General features: G+C 58.0%; 3 protein-coding genes across 4 annotated transcripts in view; 2 read left to right on the top strand and 1 right to left on the bottom strand.

Annotated features, from left to right (window-relative positions):
* The first annotated feature begins 76 nt into the window (after positions 1-76).
* Positions 77-5,469, top strand: TGFB1I1 (transforming growth factor beta 1 induced transcript 1). Its single transcript, XM_007452674.1, has 11 exons — positions 77-89; positions 1,456-1,556; positions 1,695-1,747; positions 1,842-1,984; positions 2,151-2,238; positions 2,355-2,460; positions 2,578-2,772; positions 3,573-3,746; positions 4,016-4,097; positions 4,396-4,544; positions 4,784-5,469. The coding sequence occupies exons 1-11, from the start codon at positions 77-79 to the stop codon at positions 5,048-5,050; spliced, it is 1,371 nt and encodes a 456-aa protein (XP_007452736.1). The 3' UTR covers positions 5,051-5,469.
* A 3,258-nt stretch (positions 5,470-8,727) lies between these two features.
* Positions 8,728-15,334, top strand: SLC5A2 (solute carrier family 5 member 2). 2 transcript variants are annotated; one of them, XM_007452672.1, is made up of 14 exons: positions 8,728-8,866; positions 9,402-9,473; positions 9,550-9,654; positions 10,542-10,706; positions 11,006-11,111; positions 11,809-11,889; positions 12,041-12,270; positions 12,583-12,718; positions 12,956-13,063; positions 13,190-13,340; positions 13,462-13,630; positions 13,702-13,917; positions 14,678-14,807; positions 14,883-15,334. In XM_007452672.1, exons 1-14 carry the CDS (start codon positions 8,741-8,743, stop codon positions 15,107-15,109), a joined length of 2,022 nt encoding a protein of 673 aa, XP_007452734.1. In that variant the 5' UTR covers positions 8,728-8,740; the 3' UTR covers positions 15,110-15,334. The 2 variants fall into 2 exon arrangements, with proteins under 2 accessions (XP_007452734.1, XP_007452733.1); XM_007452671.1 differs by having other exon boundaries at positions 8,741-8,866; positions 14,678-15,109.
* The window catches only part of RUSF1 (RUS family member 1), a 14,720-nt gene continuing 11,689 nt past the window's right edge, over positions 15,008-18,038 (bottom strand). Inside the window, exons 7-13 of the mRNA XM_007452673.1 lie at positions 17,811-17,881; positions 17,545-17,729; positions 17,414-17,471; positions 16,967-17,037; positions 16,169-16,312; positions 15,985-16,062; positions 15,008-15,501 (exon numbers count right to left, since the gene is read on the bottom strand). Coding sequence (XP_007452735.1) covers positions 15,404-15,501; positions 15,985-16,062; positions 16,169-16,312; positions 16,967-17,037; positions 17,414-17,471; positions 17,545-17,729; positions 17,811-17,881 — 705 coding nt within the window. The 3' untranslated portion in view covers positions 15,008-15,403. The remainder of the gene's footprint in view (positions 15,502-15,984; positions 16,063-16,168; positions 16,313-16,966; positions 17,038-17,413; positions 17,472-17,544; positions 17,730-17,810; positions 17,882-18,038) is intronic.

Genomic DNA, 18,038 nt, shown 5'->3' with positions numbered 1-18,038 from the left:
GCGCCCCCCCGCCCCCCGCCCCCACCGGACACGGCCCCCGCCCTGCTCGCCCCGCGCGGTCTGCCCGCGCCCCGTCATGGAGGACCTGGGTGAGTGGGGCCCGGGTCCCCTTGTCCCCAGTCCCTCCCCACCGCCTGGACCCGCTTCCCCATCCTGGCGCCCCCTCGCACTCCCGGCATCTCTCCATCCCTGCCTCCTGTCTTCTCGCTTCTGGTCTCTGCCGGCGCCTCCTTTCCGACTCCACGTCCCCCTTCCTGCCTCTCCCTTCCTGCCTTTGCCAGACTGGCTGCTCCCTCCCTTCTTCCCTCGCTCCACTCCTCCATCACTGGCTGCGGACGGACGGATGGGCAGGGAGGCGCAGCGCCTGTTGGCGTCTGGGCTCAGGAGCTCTGGGAAGGGAGGAGTTAAAGGCACCTTGGGTCTAGGGACTGGGAAAGTAGACGGGAAGGGAGAATATGACATCAAGTTCTGGAGAAGAAAATGGGCTTGCCCTAGGGTTTTGGGAAGGAAAGAGTTAAGGGCCCTTAAGTATGGTAGGGGTCAGGTCCTTGGGGCAGAAAGTATAATAGATGAGTGCCAAGATGCCAGGGAGAGGTTAAGTGTTCCACCAAGGCGCTCAGAGATGCAGAGTAAAGGGTCAGGGACTTCTAGATTCTGGAAGGTAATGAGTTCAAAGGATTCAGATCTGGGGATGCAGGCCTGGGGGGCAGGGGAGGGGGCGGCGTGTGTGTGTGTGTGTGTGTGTGTGTGTGTGTGTGTGTGTGTCTGTCTGTCTGTCTGTCTGTCGGTCTTGGGGCAGGAAGGAGCACCCAGGCATCTCATCCTCCCTGTCTGTTAGAACTGGGGCTGGAAGGCTGTGCCCTTCGTGGGAGAGAAAAGGTTCCAGCACCCTGCAGTAGGGGGTGCTGCTCAGCTGGGGTAACGCGCACTGGTACGGTGAAGAATAAGCCAATCAGAAAGCAGGTCCCAGCGGGCTCACCAATGAGGTGCATAGGGTGGAGCCCAGTGGCGTCTGGAGGTAGGCCAGGGCTGGGAGGGGTCTCTTTAGGTGTAGGGGGTGTGGCAGAAAGAGCATCCAATCAGAAAGCTGGTGTCAGGCATACAGCCAATTGAGCAATTTGGGGGGAAGCCAAATTTGGATCCAGTAAAAAGCCGCTTTTGACTGCATTACGGAAGATTCGGAGAATAAAAGAATCAGGTAGCTGAATTTGTATATGAATCTCAGGATGAGCCACGTGGGATGTTCTGATCATAAATAGTCCTTGCTGCCCTTCCACATCTCTGCCTTGGTCTGGCTTTGTGTTTCTTCTGAGTCTTGACCTCTGCTCCTAATACTGGCTTCCGTCCTCCTCAAACACTGCCCACTTAGAACACTTGTTCTCTGATCTCTTAAGGCCCTGTCTCTGCCTTAACCTTGACCTCCCAACCTCTCACCCTGACGGCCTCTCCCTGCAGATGCCCTGCTCTCTGACCTGGAGACCACAACCTCTCACATGCCACGGTCAGGGGTTCTAAAAGAGCGGCCCCCAGAGCCCCTCACGTCTCCTCTGACACAGGTGAGATCAGATGCTGGGGACTGCGGCAACCCCTAGGGCCAGGTTTGGCAGGGGCAAAGGGAATCTAGGCCTGAGTGGGTACGGTACCGTACAGGCAAGTACAGGCCTATCATCCCACACGTATGTCTTTCTCTATAGATGGGGTCTGGGGAATCTTCAGGAGCCTCTGGGGACAAGGATCACCTGTACAGGTGAGGGGGCTGGGTACTGGGGGATGGGGGAGCCCATTGAGACTCAGGCTTGTATTCCCCACCCCTGAACCCAGGCCCCCACCCTGTTTCCCAGCACGGTATGCAAGCCTCGGTCCCCGAAGCCTGCGGCCCCTGCAGCCCCTCCATTCTCCTCTTCCTGTGGTGTCTTGGGCACGGGTCTCTGTGAGCTAGACCGGTTGCTTCAGGAACTTAACGCTACTCAGTTCAACATCACAGGTACCAGGGTAACTGGGGCAGGGCTTGATGGGATGGGGGGGCAGGGCAGGGCAGACACTAAGTGGGTATAGACTTCCCAGAGTAGCAGCTAAAGGGATACAAACCTTAACTGGGAAGGAGGCTAGAGCATGGCCCCATGTCCAGTGCCCTTCTATCCTCTCTGCAGATGAAATAATGTCTCAGTTCCCATCTAGCAAGGAGACTGCAGGGGAGCAGAAGGAGGACCAATCTGAGGACAAGAAAAGGCCCAGCCTGTGAGTTTGGCATAGTTGGCAGGGCTGGGAGAGGGGTGATCAGTCCTGGATGCCTGAGTTACAGGAGGAAGCGTTACTCTGGGGCTCTAAGCTGACACAAGTTGTGTTCTTCACAGCCCTCCCAGTCCATCCCCTGTTCTCTCAAAGCCTTCGGCCACCTCAGCCACCCTGGAGCTAGATAGGCTGATGGCCTCACTCTCTGACTTCCGTGTCCAGAATCATGTGAGTCACTCAGGGAGTGAGGGGTGGGCCAGTGTGGATTTGTGGCTCTCAACCCATTTTAGACCCTCCCACATCTGCTGCCTTGCTGACTCAACTCTCCTGTCCTCTCTGCTGCAGCTTCCGGCCTCTGGGCCAACCCAGCCACCAGTGCCAAGCTCCGTGAATGAGGGCTCCCCCTCCCCACCAGGGTCCGCTGGCAAAGGCAGCCTAGACACCATGCTGGGGCTGCTTCAGTCTGACCTCAGCCGCCGAGGCGTTCCCACCCAAGCCAAGGGCCTCTGTGGCTCCTGCAATAAACCCATTGCTGGGCAAGTAAGTGGAGCCCTGCGAATAAGGGAGTAGAGACCCACAGACCCATCTTTACTGAGAGCCAGTGGGTATTATTGTTGTTCATATTTTACGGATGAGGAAACTGAAGCTCCAAGTCACACAGCAAGTATGTGGCAGAGTAAGAATTCCAATCCAGTTATTATTTATTCTGGTCCTACTGTGTGCCAGGCTCTACGCTAGCTCCTTTACAAACCCCCATCTCAGTTAATCTCCACAAAAGCCTCATTGGCTCCACCCACCAGTCTGGTTCGGGAGCTCCGGTCCTTGGCTTATTACTGAGCAGATGTTACTGGCAACGGTGCCCAGTGGTTGACCTAGTTCCTCCTGCTAGATAAAGCGCCCTACCACCATCCTAGAATTTCCAATCTCAGCAAAGCAGGGTGGCATTACGACTTTCGTGGGCCCTAAGCACTTTCACCTTCATGGGCCCCTTCTTCCATTAATAAAATATATTAAAAATTGCATTTTATGACTGTGTTGGTATAAAGATGAATATATTAGTATCATATATGAAGTCATTCTCCTCCTAGCTCATTTTTTCTTCTAATTTTAAAAGAAACTACAACATTTTTTGTGGGTTCCTAAAGTATGCTGGGCCCTAGGCACTGTGCTGGAAGACGGGTCGAGTCTCCATCACTTACAGACTGAGTGACTTGAACGTTAGATTCTTCATCCTGACTGCTCAGAGATAAGATTCGAAAAGTGCTACGTAAACCTTGACTTACGGGGCACATGGCAGCCCGAGGGCCACTCTGACCCAGGCCTCACCCCCCAACTCACAGGTGGTGACGGCGCTCGGCCGTGCTTGGCACCCTGAGCACTTCGTTTGCGGTGGCTGTTCCACAGCCCTGGGAGGCAGCAGCTTCTTCGAGAAGGATGGAGCTCCCTTCTGTCCCGAGTGCTACTTTGAGCGCTTCTCTCCACGATGTGGCCTCTGCAATCAACCCATCCGACACGTGAGCCCCGCCTCTGTCTCACCCAAGGCGCCTGTGGGATGGGCCTCATCCACTTACACTTCTCCCATCCCCACGCCCACCCCAGCCCTGTCCCTCGTTCTCGTCCACGGCCCTTTAGACTTCGCCCTCCCTCTTTGATTCTCAAGTTCCTGCTTAGGTCTTCCACACCTTACACTCGTACTTTAACCCACTCACCTAAGTTCAGGGCGGAAGAGGGAGGGGAGTAGAAATTGAGGGCCACACTGAGTGTTCCCTTTTCTTCCCCGCAGAAGATGGTTACTGCCTTGGGCACCCACTGGCACCCGGAGCATTTCTGCTGCGTCAGTTGCGGGGAGCCCTTCGGAGATGAGGGTGAGAGCTTGACTCCCACCTTGAAAGCCGCGGGTCCGCTCGACATCCCGCCCTCCTCTCTTTGGGCCAGCACACTAAGACCTCCGAAGTCCTCGGGGCCGCGAATTTTCTCCTGCTCGCTCCTGGCCCCAACTTGTCCCACCCGTGTGTTCCCATCCCATCCGTTCCCGCTCTGCCCCCGCTCCAGACCCCACCCCTCTCCGCCTACCGCCTCCCCTGGCCCCGTAGCCTCAGATCTTGTGGGGCTCCTGGTGCCACCGCGCACTTTTCCTTCCTCCTACTCGGTTCCCGCTCCTAGGTTTCCACGAGCGGGAGGGCCGCCCCTACTGCCGCCGAGACTTCCTGCAGCTCTTCGCCCCGCGCTGCCAGGGCTGCCAAGGCCCCATTCTGGATAACTACATCTCGGCGCTCAGCGCACTCTGGCACCCAGACTGTTTTGTCTGCAGGGTGCGTGGCTGGGGGGCGGGGCCTGAGAGGGACAGGCCAGCGCGGGGCGGGACTAGGAGCCTGGGGCGGGGCGATTATTCAGAGCAGGGTCCTGGGGAGGCGAGGCTTCGCCTTTGAGGGCGGTGCGAGGGGCTGCGGGGGGGGTCTTGGGACTGGGGCCGGGTTATTCAGCTCGTAAGGCAAGTTATTTCGTCTGGACATCGGCGCTGACCCATCCTTTCTCGGTTGCCCTTCCCCAGGAATGCTTCGCGCCCTTCTCCGGAGGCAGCTTTTTTGAGCACGAGGGCCGTCCGCTGTGCGAGAACCATTTCCACGCGCGGCGCGGGTCGCTGTGCGCCACGTGTGGCCTCCCGGTGACCGGCCGATGCGTGTCGGCCCTGGGCCGCCGCTTCCATCCGGACCACTTCACCTGCACCTTCTGCCTGCGCCCGCTCACCAAGGGCTCCTTCCAGGAGCGCGCGGGCAAGCCCTACTGCCAGCCCTGCTTCCTCAAGCTCTTCGGCTGACCACCTGCCGGGCTCGCCCCTTTGGGAGAGGGCGGCCCCCAAAACCTCGCCCTTCCCGAAAAGACCGGGCTCTCCAGACCCCAAGGCCTTGCTCTTAGAGCGTGGGGCTCCCCCAGCCCAGCTCCGTGAGGCCCCACCCCCTGGAGGGACCGGCCCCGAAGGTACTGTACGTTCTCCATGGGCGAGTTCAGAAAAAGCCCCGCCAATCCTAAGGCCACGCGCCCCACGAAGTGGGTTGTACACTGGCAAGCGATCCCGCGTGAGCCCTTCACTTTATTCCCAGCCTTGAGGGAGCCCCCCGACTGGAGGAGGGCCCTTGCAATTCCCACGAATCCGAGGCCAGGCCAGGATGTCCCTCTCCCCGCCCCTCACTGCTCAGTGCACTTTTTTCTACCTACATAAACACACATTCCACGTCACACAGGTGCTGTGTCTCTGCGCGGGAGTGCCTCGCGTCGCGACGCCCCGCCCCTTATACTGCCTCGGGCCGTGATGCGTGATGCGTTCTAGGCCACCGCCCTGTGGCGGGAGCCGAACCTTCAGACTCAGCCCTTGCAGGCTGTCCTTCACCTGTCAGATGCGCCTCAGGAAAAGCTGGCCACCTGCGCAGGATTGTACAGACGGTGACGAGCCGGGACGGGAGCTCAAGCAGGAGCCACCAAACCTTCCTGCCCCCAACCCCCCATCCTTCAGTTCCTTATATCCTCGAAATAAGCACTTAATCTGTACCCCTCCCACTCCCTTCCACCTTGCCACCTTGGCTGGTTTCCAGATTTTTCCCCCTCCTTAAAAGACCCTCAGAGATGGGGCTCCATTCAAGTGCCAATTTATGCCCACCCTTTGGATCTGGGCATTAAATTACAGCTTCCCTCATACGGGTATTGACTCATAACAGCTCCGCTAGGCAGAGGATGACACTTGGGGTGGTCAGGGCAGTGACTGAGGGAAGCGCTGGGGGCTGTAAGAGCCAGAAGGAGGCTTCTAACTCAGATTGGAAGTCAAGGAGGGCTTTCTGGAGGAGATGACACCTGACCCTAGCCCCAGCAGAGAAGGGTGGGGCCAGGTGTTCTTAAGTATGGAGAAGTTCAGGCTCCATCTGAATCCCTAAGCTCCAGAGGCCTTTCTAAGCCTGGTACCTTAGACTCTGAAGTTCCCTAGGGAGGGGGCCTGGACTCCTGGGTCCTAACTACAGGGACCTTTGAGGCTGGAAACAATGGATTCTCAGAGGCTCTTCCAGCTCAAGGAGGAGCTAACAGCCAAGGAGAACATGTGTGGGCAAGAGACAAAGGTGAGGTTCTCTGTCTTGGCCTCGGGCAGAACCCCCAGATCCTTTCCTCTCTGAGGCTCCACCGCCTGGGTCTTTCTAGGCCTCCTGCTCTTCCTCTTCCACAAATTCTCCCTGGAGAATGCTGTCCATCCCTTGGCTTGTAACCACCACCAAGTCTTGAGCCATTCATTTACCAATTGTTTACTGAGCACGTGCTGTCCTAGGCTCCATGCCAGGTGCTGGGGAGACCATAGGGAACATGTTCCTTGGCCTCACAGTCTAGTAGGGGAGACAGAGGAAAAACAAACACACAGTGACAAGCATGATGAAGTAATGGGGACTTCCTTGATGGCCTAGGTGAAGCTGGCCCTTCCCTCTAGTTTCCACCCACAGCACCTCCCTAGTCCCTCACTTATCACTATTGCAAACAGGTGTTTGTTTGTTGCTTGTTTATTTCTGAAATGAAGGCAAGCTCCTGGGAGTTTGTTTGTCAGATGACATGTTTGTTTTGCCGACCGTTATCTGTCCAGTGTCTAGGATGCTGTCTAGCATGTGGTAAGTGCTCCATAAATGTTCTCTAATGAAGGAAGGAATGAGGAAGGAAGGAAAGGAGCGAAGGCTAGAAGGAAAAAATAGAGAACTAAGTTAGTGAAGGTGGGGAAGGGAGTACTCGAACCAGATTGTCAGAGAAGGCCTCTGTGAATATGTACATTGAGACTTTGAAGGTTGAGGAAAGAGGCAGCCAGGCAAAGAGCCTGAGGAGAGCATCCCAGGCAGAGGAAACAGCAAATGCAAAGGCCAGGCGGTAGGAAAGAGCTTGGCATATTGGAAGAAAGAAAAGAAGGCCAGTGTGGTTGATTAGAGTGAGCAAGGGAGAGAGTAGTTGGAGATGAGGTCAAAGAGGAACTAGGTGCCACATCACGAAGGGCTTTGCAGGCTCCCGCGAGGGCACATAGATTTGATTTTACGTGCCCATAACCCCAACGTGTCCTCTGATGCTTGTCCCTGGATTTCTCCCAGGCCCTTCAAATTCATCACCCACTGAAGCAGACACTGTGGGTGCCCTGCCCATATCCACCTGGCCCATCTGGGAAGTCGTATGCAGACACTTCCCAGACACTCAGTCTCCCCAGCTGCTCCCTGAGTTTCTGTCTAAGGGTGCTCTCTGGAGGAGGGCCTGGGGTGGGTGGGGGAGGTTCCGTAACCTCCAGTCAGTTAGAGACAGGGATTGGTGAATGAATACCCCAGCTTTCTGGCCCCTTGGGGGTCAGTTCTGAGGTGAGTTCTCCACAGTGTCTCAGAGGGTCCCCACTGGGATTGTCACAGTGGTAACCTTTCGATCAACACATGCTTTATTGGCTTTTCTCCTTTGTCTCTCTTCCCCACTCCTTACTGGGATCGGCTCCCCAATACAGTCCTTGCACCCCAATTCTCATCGTAGAGTCTGCTTTTGAAGGGACCAAAATGAAGGCATTCCTTAAATAACTCATCATATTCCCCTAAAATATTGTTCTCCGTTCCCCATCTCCAGCATGAACCCAGTTCCCATAATCAGACATCCAAGTCTGGTCAGTTCTTCTAGAAAGGCAGAGGTATGGATATTTATCCAGCCTCTCCCTTCTTGCATCCAGCCCTGTGCTGAGCAGTGGGACTCCAGGGATGAATCAGATCATTTCCTGCTCTTGAGAAGTCTTTGGTCAACTGGGGAGACAGACCTGGACCCAGGCAAGGTCCATGCAATGTGCTCAGAACTGTGTCAGCAAAGTCCAAGAAGTTTTTCCCAAAGAGATGCCATGGGCTGGGCACTAAAGGCTAAGTAGGAGCTGACCATTTGAGAGGCAGGGAGGCATTCCAGGCAGCAGGCACAGCTTATACAAAAGTTTGGGGGTATGAGAATACAGGGGCTGGGTTGGGCAAGGGAATGGGAAGGAAATATGATTTCACTCTGAGTTTGGTATGGAGGAGTAAGGGGAAGGGTGGGCAGGGGTCGGGGCATCAGGCTGAGAAGCTGCTGCCTCCTCCTGGGTGTGATGGGGAGCTATGGAGGCTTCCTAAGCAGGGGAGTGACACTGTCAGATTTGGGTTTGAAAATGATCCCTCTGGGTTAGTCAGAATCAGGGGGCTGGCTCAGCCGGGATCCCTAGGTCAAAGCTGAGGGGTAGGTATTTTTAGCAGGTGAAAGAAGTGATTTTGAGCCTGGAGCTCTGGGGAAGGGGTGGGGGCTAAGGCCCAGGAAGGGGAGTGCTCTTGAATTTGAAAGTGTCCAGCTCCGCAGGACCAGCCTGCAGCCTCGATGAGAACTGATTCAGCTAAACAAAGCCAGGGAGGGGGGACTTGTCGGCTCATTGCCCCAGGGGTAACCATTAATCCTTCCCTGGGGGGAATCCAGGGGCTGGTGCCCTGAGGGGCAGATCCTGGGCAGAATGGAGGAACGCACAGAGCCAGGCTCAGCACCAGGGCTGGGGGAACAGAGGGCACTAATTGACAACCCTGCCGACATCCTGGTCATTGCGGCTTATTTCCTGCTGGTCATTGGTGTCGGCTTGTGGGTGAGAAGTTGGGGGATGCTGCTGGGGGCCCGCTTTTGGAGCCTGGGGGAAAAGTCTCAGACAGTCCCGATGTGTGGTAGGGGAAGGATGCCTGGATCTTTGAGGGAGAAACCTGGGGTGGGGGGCAAGTAAGTCTTTTGCTAGCCCCAGGGTGGCCCAGCCCACACTCATGCATGCCTTGTCTGTCCACCTTTCGATTGGACTAGTTGAGCGGTTGGTGGATCTTCATCGGGACAGCATTCTAAATGAGATCTCTTCTACATAATGGCTGGCTGACCAGAAACCCAAATCCAGGGCCCCCAGGAAAGTGCGGCCGAATGCAGCCACACTCAGGCTTGGGGAACCGGACCCTAGCTTAGGGTCTGGGTAGATCTGGGTGCCTGGGAGGAGGCTGGGGGTGCAGGTATGAACCGTCAGGGGAGCCGTGCGCTGGTTAATCTTCAGCTTGAAACAAGGCTGAGGAATGTGTTGAGGAGGCTAATGAGGTCCAAAGATGTGCCCCAAACCCAGGCCTCTCCCCACTCCCGTCCCCCAGTCCATGTGCAGAACCAACAGAGGCACCGTTGGCGGCTACTTCCTGGCGGGACGAAGCATGGCGTGGTGGCCGGTGAGAGAGACTGGGCTATGGAGCGGGCGGAGGCCTAAGGAAGCAGCCTGGCTCACCCCAACCTCTGGCCACCCAGGTCGGGGCCTCTCTCTTTGCCAGCAACATCGGCAGTGGCCACTTCGTGGGCCTGGCAGGGACGGGAGCGGCAAGCGGCCTGGCTGTGGCTGGATTTGAGTGGAATGTGAGCGCCCTGTTTTGCCAATAACCCCCACCTCCCCGTGGGAACCCCTGGAAGGGTCACACCTGGAGAGGCTCCAGGCGGGAGAGGTGGGGATGTGAGACCAGAGGTGGGACTTCCCAGCTGTGAGGTGGGGGTGGGCTTCGAGGGAGGCTCACGCAGCCAGCTTGGAGGCAGAGGCATGTGGGAGATACCACGTTCAGGGCAGGGGTAGGCCCTGCTCCTGACTCGCTATTGCTATGTGAGCCTGGACCAGCCACGCCCTCTGTGGCCTTGGTTTTACTCCTCTCTGAAGTGGGATGAACAGTCTCAAGGATAGTGAAGTGCTTCTTCTGATGCTCTCTGAATCTGTGGCCTGTGAGGTTCACTAGGCTAAATGAAAGCCCCTTGCAGAAGTGGGCAGGGGACGAAGTTCTGGGACTGAGGCTCGCCTCGGAGGGTGGGGAAAATCAGGGCTTTGAGCTCAGGGCTTCCTGGAGGAGGCGGCCTCTGAGCCGAGCCTTGAGGGACAGAAGGTTTGGGTGGGTGGAGAGGAGAGGGAAGGCAGAAGTTGGGGGTCAGCCTGAGGGTTCTGTGCTTGGATTCAGGTGTGTGTGTGTTGGGGGGGACGAGGAGGATAGGGATCATCTTGGGAGGGATGGCCAGGGGTCACGGCCTGGCAGGGCAAGAAAGGCTCTAGTTAAGGGCCCAACGAAGTATCAAGACCTTGTCCCTAATGACCAGGGCCCAGGGACATCTGCATCTGTGTCCTCTGGGCCCCCCCTGCAACCTTGCCTTGGAGTGTAGCACTTTTCACCAAGAGAAGGTTCCTCAGACCCATCAGGCGAGGACGCACTCATGGCGGGATCTCCCACAGGGAGTGACCCTCAGCTGTCACGCTGTGCCCGCAGGCGCTGTTTGTGGTGCTGCTACTTGGCTGGCTCTTCGTGCCCGTGTACCTGACCGCGGGCGTCATTACGATGCCACAGTACCTGCGCAAGCGCTTTGGCGGCCGTCGAATCCGCCTCTACTTGTCTGTGCTCTCGCTTTTTCTGTACATCTTCACCAAGATTTCGGTGCGCACGTGCGGGGAGCTGGTCGGGACCCTGGTAGGGTGGGATCACCCAGTGGAGGTCTCTGGAAAGCCCTGGACGGGGCGGGACTGAAGAGCAATGGCTGTAAGAACTAGGGCCTGGGAGAAATAGGCTTCTGGGGCGACAACCATAGTGAGAGGTATCTGGGAAGACCAGGGCATCAAAAAACGAGGGAACCTTTGAGGTGTGGCCACGTAGGGTCGTGATCTGGGTAGGAAGTGGACCTGGGTTCCCACCCTGGCCCCTGGGTCCTGACCTGCGCACTTGCTCCTCCCCACAAGGTGGACATGTTCTCCGGGGCAGTATTCATTCAACAGGCTCTGGGCTGGAACATCTATGCCTCCGTCATCGCGCTTCTGGGCATCACCATGATCTACACTGTGACAGGTGGCAGGGGCTTAGGGAAGGGAGCGTGGATCTGTGGGTGGGGCTTAGGGGAGTCACCAAAGGAGAGCGGGCTGGAGAAGTTCTTAAGTGTGATGTGATCCAAGCAGGAGAAGGACATAAATCTCTGGAAAGCAAACTACTCCCCCCTCCACAGTCCTTGGATTTGGTCTGGAAGTTCAGAGATCTGAGCCCGTCCTGGGCCTGGGCAAAAAGGAAGATTTAACAGCTCTTGAACACCTGGGAAGGGAGAGCCGACTTGGCCAGACTCCAAAGCTCACCAAACCCAGTGCAGGTTGGAGGATTCTGGGGTGGTGCCCGAGGCCTGACGCTGGAGCAGCGTGGGTGGGGCCTGGTACCAAGGCCGGCTTGAGGGGCCTGTCCCTTCGAATGGGATGAGAATCGGACCTTAGAGAATCACCTCCTCCTATCACACAGAAGAGAAAACTGGGGCTGAGAGGAGGGCCTGTAGTGGAAGTCCTGCACGTGGGCACCTGGCATTAGTGGAGCCTAAAACTCAGCCCCACTGTGCTCACGCAGCCCTGCCTCCTGATGCCGGAGTGCGTGAGCCCAGGGAATGGGCCATCCTTTTGAAATTTGCCCTCCAGGAAAGGGGAGCCCTTTTCCAATTCGCACAAAGACACTGTATGTACTAGTGGCAGCCTGTCTGGGCTGTCTCCACTGACCCAGGCCATTGCAGGAGGGCTGGCAGCGCTGATGTACACGGATACGGTGCAGACCTTCGTCATTCTCGCGGGGGCCTTCGTCCTCATGGGTTACGGTACGGGCTCAGCCGATGGGGGAGGGGCGCAGAGGTCACAGTTCGCAGATCTCTCCACCTGGGAGCAGGAACATCGCGCGTCTGCGGCATGGGGGTCCTAGGGAGGGCCTTCTCGCGGGCACCATGTCCCCTAACTGCTTTGCCCTCACAGCCTTCCACGAGGTGGGCGGGTATTCGGGGCTTTTCGACAAATACCTGGGGGCAATGACGTCCCTGACGGTGTCCGAGGATCCGGCGGTGGGCAACATCTCCAGCTCCTGCTATCGACCCCGGCCCGACTCCTACCATCTGCTCCGGGACCCTGTGACGGGGGACCTGCCGTGGCCTGCGCTGCTTCTGGGGCTTACCATTGTCTCAAGCTGGTACTGGTGCAGCGACCAGGTTAGGAGTCAGGGCCTGCGCGGCGAGCGAGGCTGGGGCAGAACTGGAACCGCGGTGGGCGGAGCTGAGATGAGTGGAGCCTGAACTCATCTGGGAAGCCAGGTGGAAGGCGTGGTCCGAGGGAGCGGGAAGCCCGCCAGTTAGAGCTAAACCAGATGGAGCCGGATCCGAGTCAGGGTCTGCGCTTGGAGCTGAATTGCCCGCTTCGATGGGCCAGCCGCGGGGTCTGGATTAGAGCGGCGAGTTGAGGCAAGGCGGGAGGGGCGGGGTACCCGGGACTGAACGCAGGTAGCTGAACGCCCCTCGTCGCAGGTCATAGTGCAGCGCTGTCTGGCTGGGAAAAATCTGACCCACATCAAGGCGGGCTGCATCCTGTGCGGCTACTTGAAGCTGATGCCCATGTTCCTCATGGTCATGCCGGGCATGATCAGCCGCATTCTTTACCCGGGTAACGTCTGCAACCCCGCCCCGACCGAGAGTCCTGTGCCCCACCCAGCCCCTTTCTTGTGCAAGGATACAGGTGCCTGTCTCCCATTTCCGTTCCCGTCCTAAGATCTGGGCCACCCAGTCCCACCTCCCACCCGGGGGGCCCATCTCTCCTCCACTGGGATTCCCCGTCCCCACTTCTGGGATCCGAAGGTTCAGACCCGGTGCCGCCATAGCCGCGTCGTGCCCTTTCCCGCAGACGAGGTGGCGTGCGTGGTGCCAGAGGTGTGTAAGCGCGTGTGTGGCACCGAGGTGGGGTGCTCCAACATCGCCTACCCGCGGCTCGTCGTGAAGCTCATGCCCAACGGTGAGGGCGGGCCCCCGGGTTGCCCCGCTGCCCACAGGCGCCAGTGGGAGGAGTCACCCCTCGCCCAGCCCGCACCCTCCCGGGACCCCCTCGTGGCCCCAGACTCACGGCTCCGTCGGCCCGCAGGTCTGCGCGGACTCATGCTGGCGGTCATGCTGGCCGCGCTCATGTCCTCGCTGGCCTCGATCTTTAACAGCAGCAGCACGCTTTTCACCATGGACATCTACACGCGCCTGCGGCCCCGCGCGGGCGACCGCGAGTTGCTGCTAGTAGGACGGTGGGCCTGGGTTTTCCATCTCCTGCCCCACGAATCAGCCCCGGGTGGGGGCAGGCAGCACTCGTAGGGACAGGGGGAGATGGGGTCCTGGGTGAAACCACCTGATGGCCGTCCACCGCAGGCTCTGGGTGGTGTTCATCGTGGCCGTGTCGGTGGCCTGGCTTCCCGTGGTGCAGGCGGCGCAGGGCGGGCAGCTCTTTGATTACATCCAGTCGGTCTCCAGCTACCTGGCGCCGCCGGTGTCGGCCGTCTTCGTGCTGGCGCTCTTCGTGCCCCGCGTCAATGAGAAGGTGAGTGCGCTCATTGGGAGCTCGGGGCCAGACTTGGAAACCAGAAGCTGACGCGCTCTCGGGCCCCGCAGGGCGCCTTCTGGGGGCTGATCGGGGGTCTGCTGATGGGCCTGGCGCGGCTGGTTCCCGAGTTCTCCTTCGGCTCGCGCAGCTGCGTGCGCCCCTCGCCGTGCCCCGCGCTCCTCTGCCGCGTGCACTACCTCTACTTCGCCATCGTGCTCTTCGTCTGCTCCGGCCTCCTCACCCTCGTGGTCTCGCTGTGCACACCGCCCCTCCCGCGCAAGCACGTAAGTGCAGGCCTCTGGCCCGGGCAACAAACGTGGGGCGCTGCGGGCCCTCTCCACCAGCAGTCGGCCAGCCTGCTTCCCAGAACTCCCAGTGGGTAGCACCTGAATTTCTATACCGAGGCTTGGTGAGGGCAGGCTGAGAGTCCAGTCCGAAGCTTCATTTGCAAAGCAAGTACAATGTTTTTATTTAAATCACATTTATTTGAGGTGCTTTGGAGGTGGCTTGAAGAAGACTGTGGGGGAGGTTAAAGCCCCCCCGAGTCTTGGCCTGATTGGTGGCGGAGAGGGACAGAGTGCTACCCTGAAAGCCCCAAAAGGGTTTGGTCTTGTGCTGTGGCAAGGCAGGTGCCCCAGGGCAGAGCTGATTGGGGGGAGGACAAAAGAAGTGGGCCCAGAAGGATGGGCAGGACCCCACAGGTGGAGAAGGGGAAAGGCAGCAGGAGGGAACCCTGTGAGCAAACACCCACAGGAAGGAACACTGCTAGCAGGGCTGTAAGACTGAAGTACTATAATCGTGAGTGTAGACAGGGTGATGAACCAGAGGGCTGAGCAGGGCCAAGAGCTTTAAACACCCAGCTGAGGAGCTTGGGTTTAGCCTGAGGGCAAAGGGCAGCCATGGAAGGTCATCCAGGAGTGAGCCTGGGCGGGTGTGCAGGCTGGACAGAGGGAGGTGAGGGAGTGCCGGCGTGGACGGGGGACCTCCAGGTTCTGGGTGGGGGAACGGCACTCTCACTTGGTCCCTGCTCCCACCCTTCCCCAGCTCCACCGCCTGGTTTTCAGTCTCCGGTACAGCAAGGAGGAGCGCGAGGACCTGGATGCTGAGGAGCTAGAAGGTCCAACCTCAGCCCCTGTACAGAACGGGTGCCCTGAGCATGCGGTGGAGATGGAGGGTAAGGCACTGCCCGGGGAGTTGGGGTGGGGGAGCTGGGGGAACAGACTAACTATATGGCTGCAATTTCTCCCAGAGCCCCCGTCCCCAGCACCAGGCCTGTTCCGCCAGTGCCTGCTCTGGTTCTGTGGAATGAGCAGGGGTCGGGCAGGCAGTCCCCCACGCCCTACCCAGGAGGAGATGGCTGCCACAGCCAGGCGACTGGAGGACATCAGTGAGGACCCAAGCTGGGCCCGAGTCGTCAACCTCAATGCCCTGCTCATGATGGCCGTGGCCACGTTCCTCTGGGGCTTTTATGCCTGAGGTCAACTGTGTCGGGCGCCATGAGCCACAGCTTTGCAGCAAGCAGGGGTGGGGAGCCTGCAGTGGTGAGAAGGGCCTGCGGCAGGAGAGTGTGGGTGAAGGCCCTGGTACCCCTTCTCTCCACCTTGTCTCTGCCTGAGGCCCAGTCCATCTGATTGGTAGTCACTTCCTTGGCCAACTGGCCACATTGGTGCCCCTAAGCAAAAATAAAGCTGCCTTTCCCAGGTCCTGCTATGGCCAAAGTGTCCTTGCTCCAGGCTCCTGTCCTGGGACCTGGGCCCCTGGCTGGGCTGCTCACAAGAGCTTCTTTTCTGGACACAGGAGCCATGTGGCCCTCCATTCATCCACCTCTAGCTGGTGATTCTCAGTCCTCCAGCCCGCATCCTGCAGTCCTGGGGAGAGGGCATAGGGATACTGCTGGGGAGGAGACGCTGGGCTGACCCTGGGGAGGGGGAAGGAGCAACACGGGCTGGGTGTACTGCTCAGGTTCCCCTTGCCTCTGCTGGGTAATCTCTGGCATAAAATGAGCCTAAAACCTCATCTGGTTGCAGCAAGAATTCATTGAGCAGCACATGGAACAGGACCAGAATGGAGTTAGGTGCTAAATGAAAGAGCATCATCAGTAATTTGTGAGCCTTACCCCGCCCCCCGCCCACCATTCTCCAATGTCAACTGGGATTCCATAGTCTGTCAACACTGAAAGCGCCTCAGAGATCATCCTAACCTCCCCCTCCTGCAGACAGGGAAACTGAGGTCCAGACTTGAGATCACAGAGAGAAACCCAGGTCTTCCACCCTCTAGGTGAAGGGGTGGGGATGGGGGTAGGCAGGGCCTCTGGGAGAAGGCCTAGGAGCCATGAAGCAGAAGGATATTACCTTTCAAGAACTTTGGAAATAGCTTGTCCAACACTTGGTGCGTCTCCCTGACGACGACGCAGCTCTCTTTCTCAGGGCCTGGAGGGGGTGAAGAAACAGGAGCTCTTGGGTTCCCCAAGCCAAACAGGGTCCTTCTCTCCACCCGGCTTTGAGTCAGAAGCAGCCTAGATTGTGAGGCGCTTACCAGCCCGTAGTCGGTTCCTCAGTCCCTCCAGCTCTCCTGGGAGGGGTCCGTCTCCCTGCAGGGCTCCAAGCACCAGTCCGTGAGTGGCAGCCCTTAGAATGGCCTCAGGGCCTGCCATCTGGCTCAGGACAACCTGTACCTGGTCTGGAGAGACCCAGGGACAGACTGGTACCAGGGAAGGGCCACGTCCCCAAACACTCTCAGGCCTACCAGCCTGCTTCATCCCTGTCTGGCCCAAAGGCCTTGGCCTGGCATGAAAGGCCATCTCTCACCCTTTCCTTTCCAACTTCATCTCATGTTGCTCCCCAGTGCTCCGGCCAAGTAATTTCCAAGATACAACTTCAGAGCAGCTCCCTGAGGTGGGTTTATTTTGCACGTCTTTAATGGCTAGTGAGAATAAGCAGCTTTTAACACACGACCAGCAGACCAGTAAACTTTAGTACATGTTTCCTCAAGAGGTGGCCCCAGATAGGAGAGGAAAGTGGTTCCTCAGGGATAACCAAAGGTCTTAATTTGTGCTGCAATGTACAAAGTGCTTTTACATAGTCACCTTATTCGATCCTCATAAAAACCCTGCAGCTAATAAGGCAGGTATTGTTAGCGCCATTTTACAGAGTAGTAAAGGGGCATGTAGCTATAAGCTGAATGCATCCAATCTTAGTCTAGAGCTCCCTTCAGGACACTAGGCAGACTCCAAACTGTCCAGCACGTGTCCAGGGCTTGGGGCTCTGGGGCTGGAGGAATGAGAGGCTGAGCCCGGGAGGTGAGTCTGAAGCTGGGGGAACGCGGCACACTTACTTTGTGACCGGTCCCAGCGAAGGAGGTAGGGTTCTTGGTGCCCCTCAACCAGCTTTTGCAGCTCAAAGACACTGAAGGAGAGAAGAGCGTGCAGTGCGGGAGAAGACAAAGGCAGCAGTGACCCCACCCAGTCAACTGCAGAACCACCTGACTGTTAACCCTAACTGTCCTGCACCTCCTTGCCATCCATCCCTCAGCCGTTACCCCTCCCCGACATCAACCCTTCCTTTCTTCCTGCGTCCAACAAATATAAGATCCCTTATATCTACTTCATGTTATACACCTGCTGCCCTCAAGCACCCACACTGATCCCCAAGTCTGTCCGGTGGAAATAGAGAACCAGAGAGGTGGGGCTTGGTTGGGGGAGGCCAGTGTATGATCAGGACAGGGAGTTCGAGTGGGGAGGGGGTGACCGTGGTGATGGATGGGAGACGCTGGGCCACTCACCTGGAAGTCACACGGTGTAGGGGGACCCCCAGGGATAGAGACAGAGACGGCCAGAAACCTGTGGGAAGCTGGAGTCAGGAGGCCCAGGCAGGGGGAGACATAGGAAACTTGAAACCGAGGGGCTGGCTCACCTGTCCACAGCGGCTCCATCTGATTGGCTGAAGCGGGGCCAAGTACCTCTCCCCGCTGAAGGAAGTGCTTCAGGACCAGCCAGAGCCGGCCTTCGTTCAAGGTCTCTATGACAAGGGCCCGGACTGCCCGGTAGTTGGCATAGATGTGGAGGGCAGTGAGGAAGAAGAAGCAGCCAAGGCTTAAGCTGGGATGGCAGAGGGTGAGGCGGTCAACGGGAGCAGAGGCCCAGCGGGGCGCCTCCTCCCTGCCCTTGGTCCCAGCTTACCTAGGGCAATCTGACACCAGGGGAAGCATCAGGAGGCTGACCAGGAGCCCTGCCAGGCTTACCAGCGTCTCCTGGAAAATGGCAGAGGGGATGGGAGCTGGAGGGCTCCCCTCCAGGCCAGAAAGAATACCCCGAGTGCCTTTCACCACACCCTTCCCTGCCCCAGACACTCCCTACACTGATAAGGGTGTCTAGGAAATTTTTAACTTTTTTTTTTTTTTTTTTTTT

The sequence above is a fragment of the Lipotes vexillifer genome, unplaced genomic scaffold (genome assembly GCF_000442215.2).
Source record: "Lipotes vexillifer unplaced genomic scaffold, Lipotes_vexillifer_v1.1 scaffold426, whole genome shotgun sequence".
NCBI classification, from domain to species: domain Eukaryota; kingdom Metazoa; phylum Chordata; class Mammalia; order Artiodactyla; family Lipotidae; genus Lipotes; species Lipotes vexillifer.
Note: the sequence above shows the minus strand (reverse complement) of the source record. Positions and strands in the feature narration are given on the sequence as shown.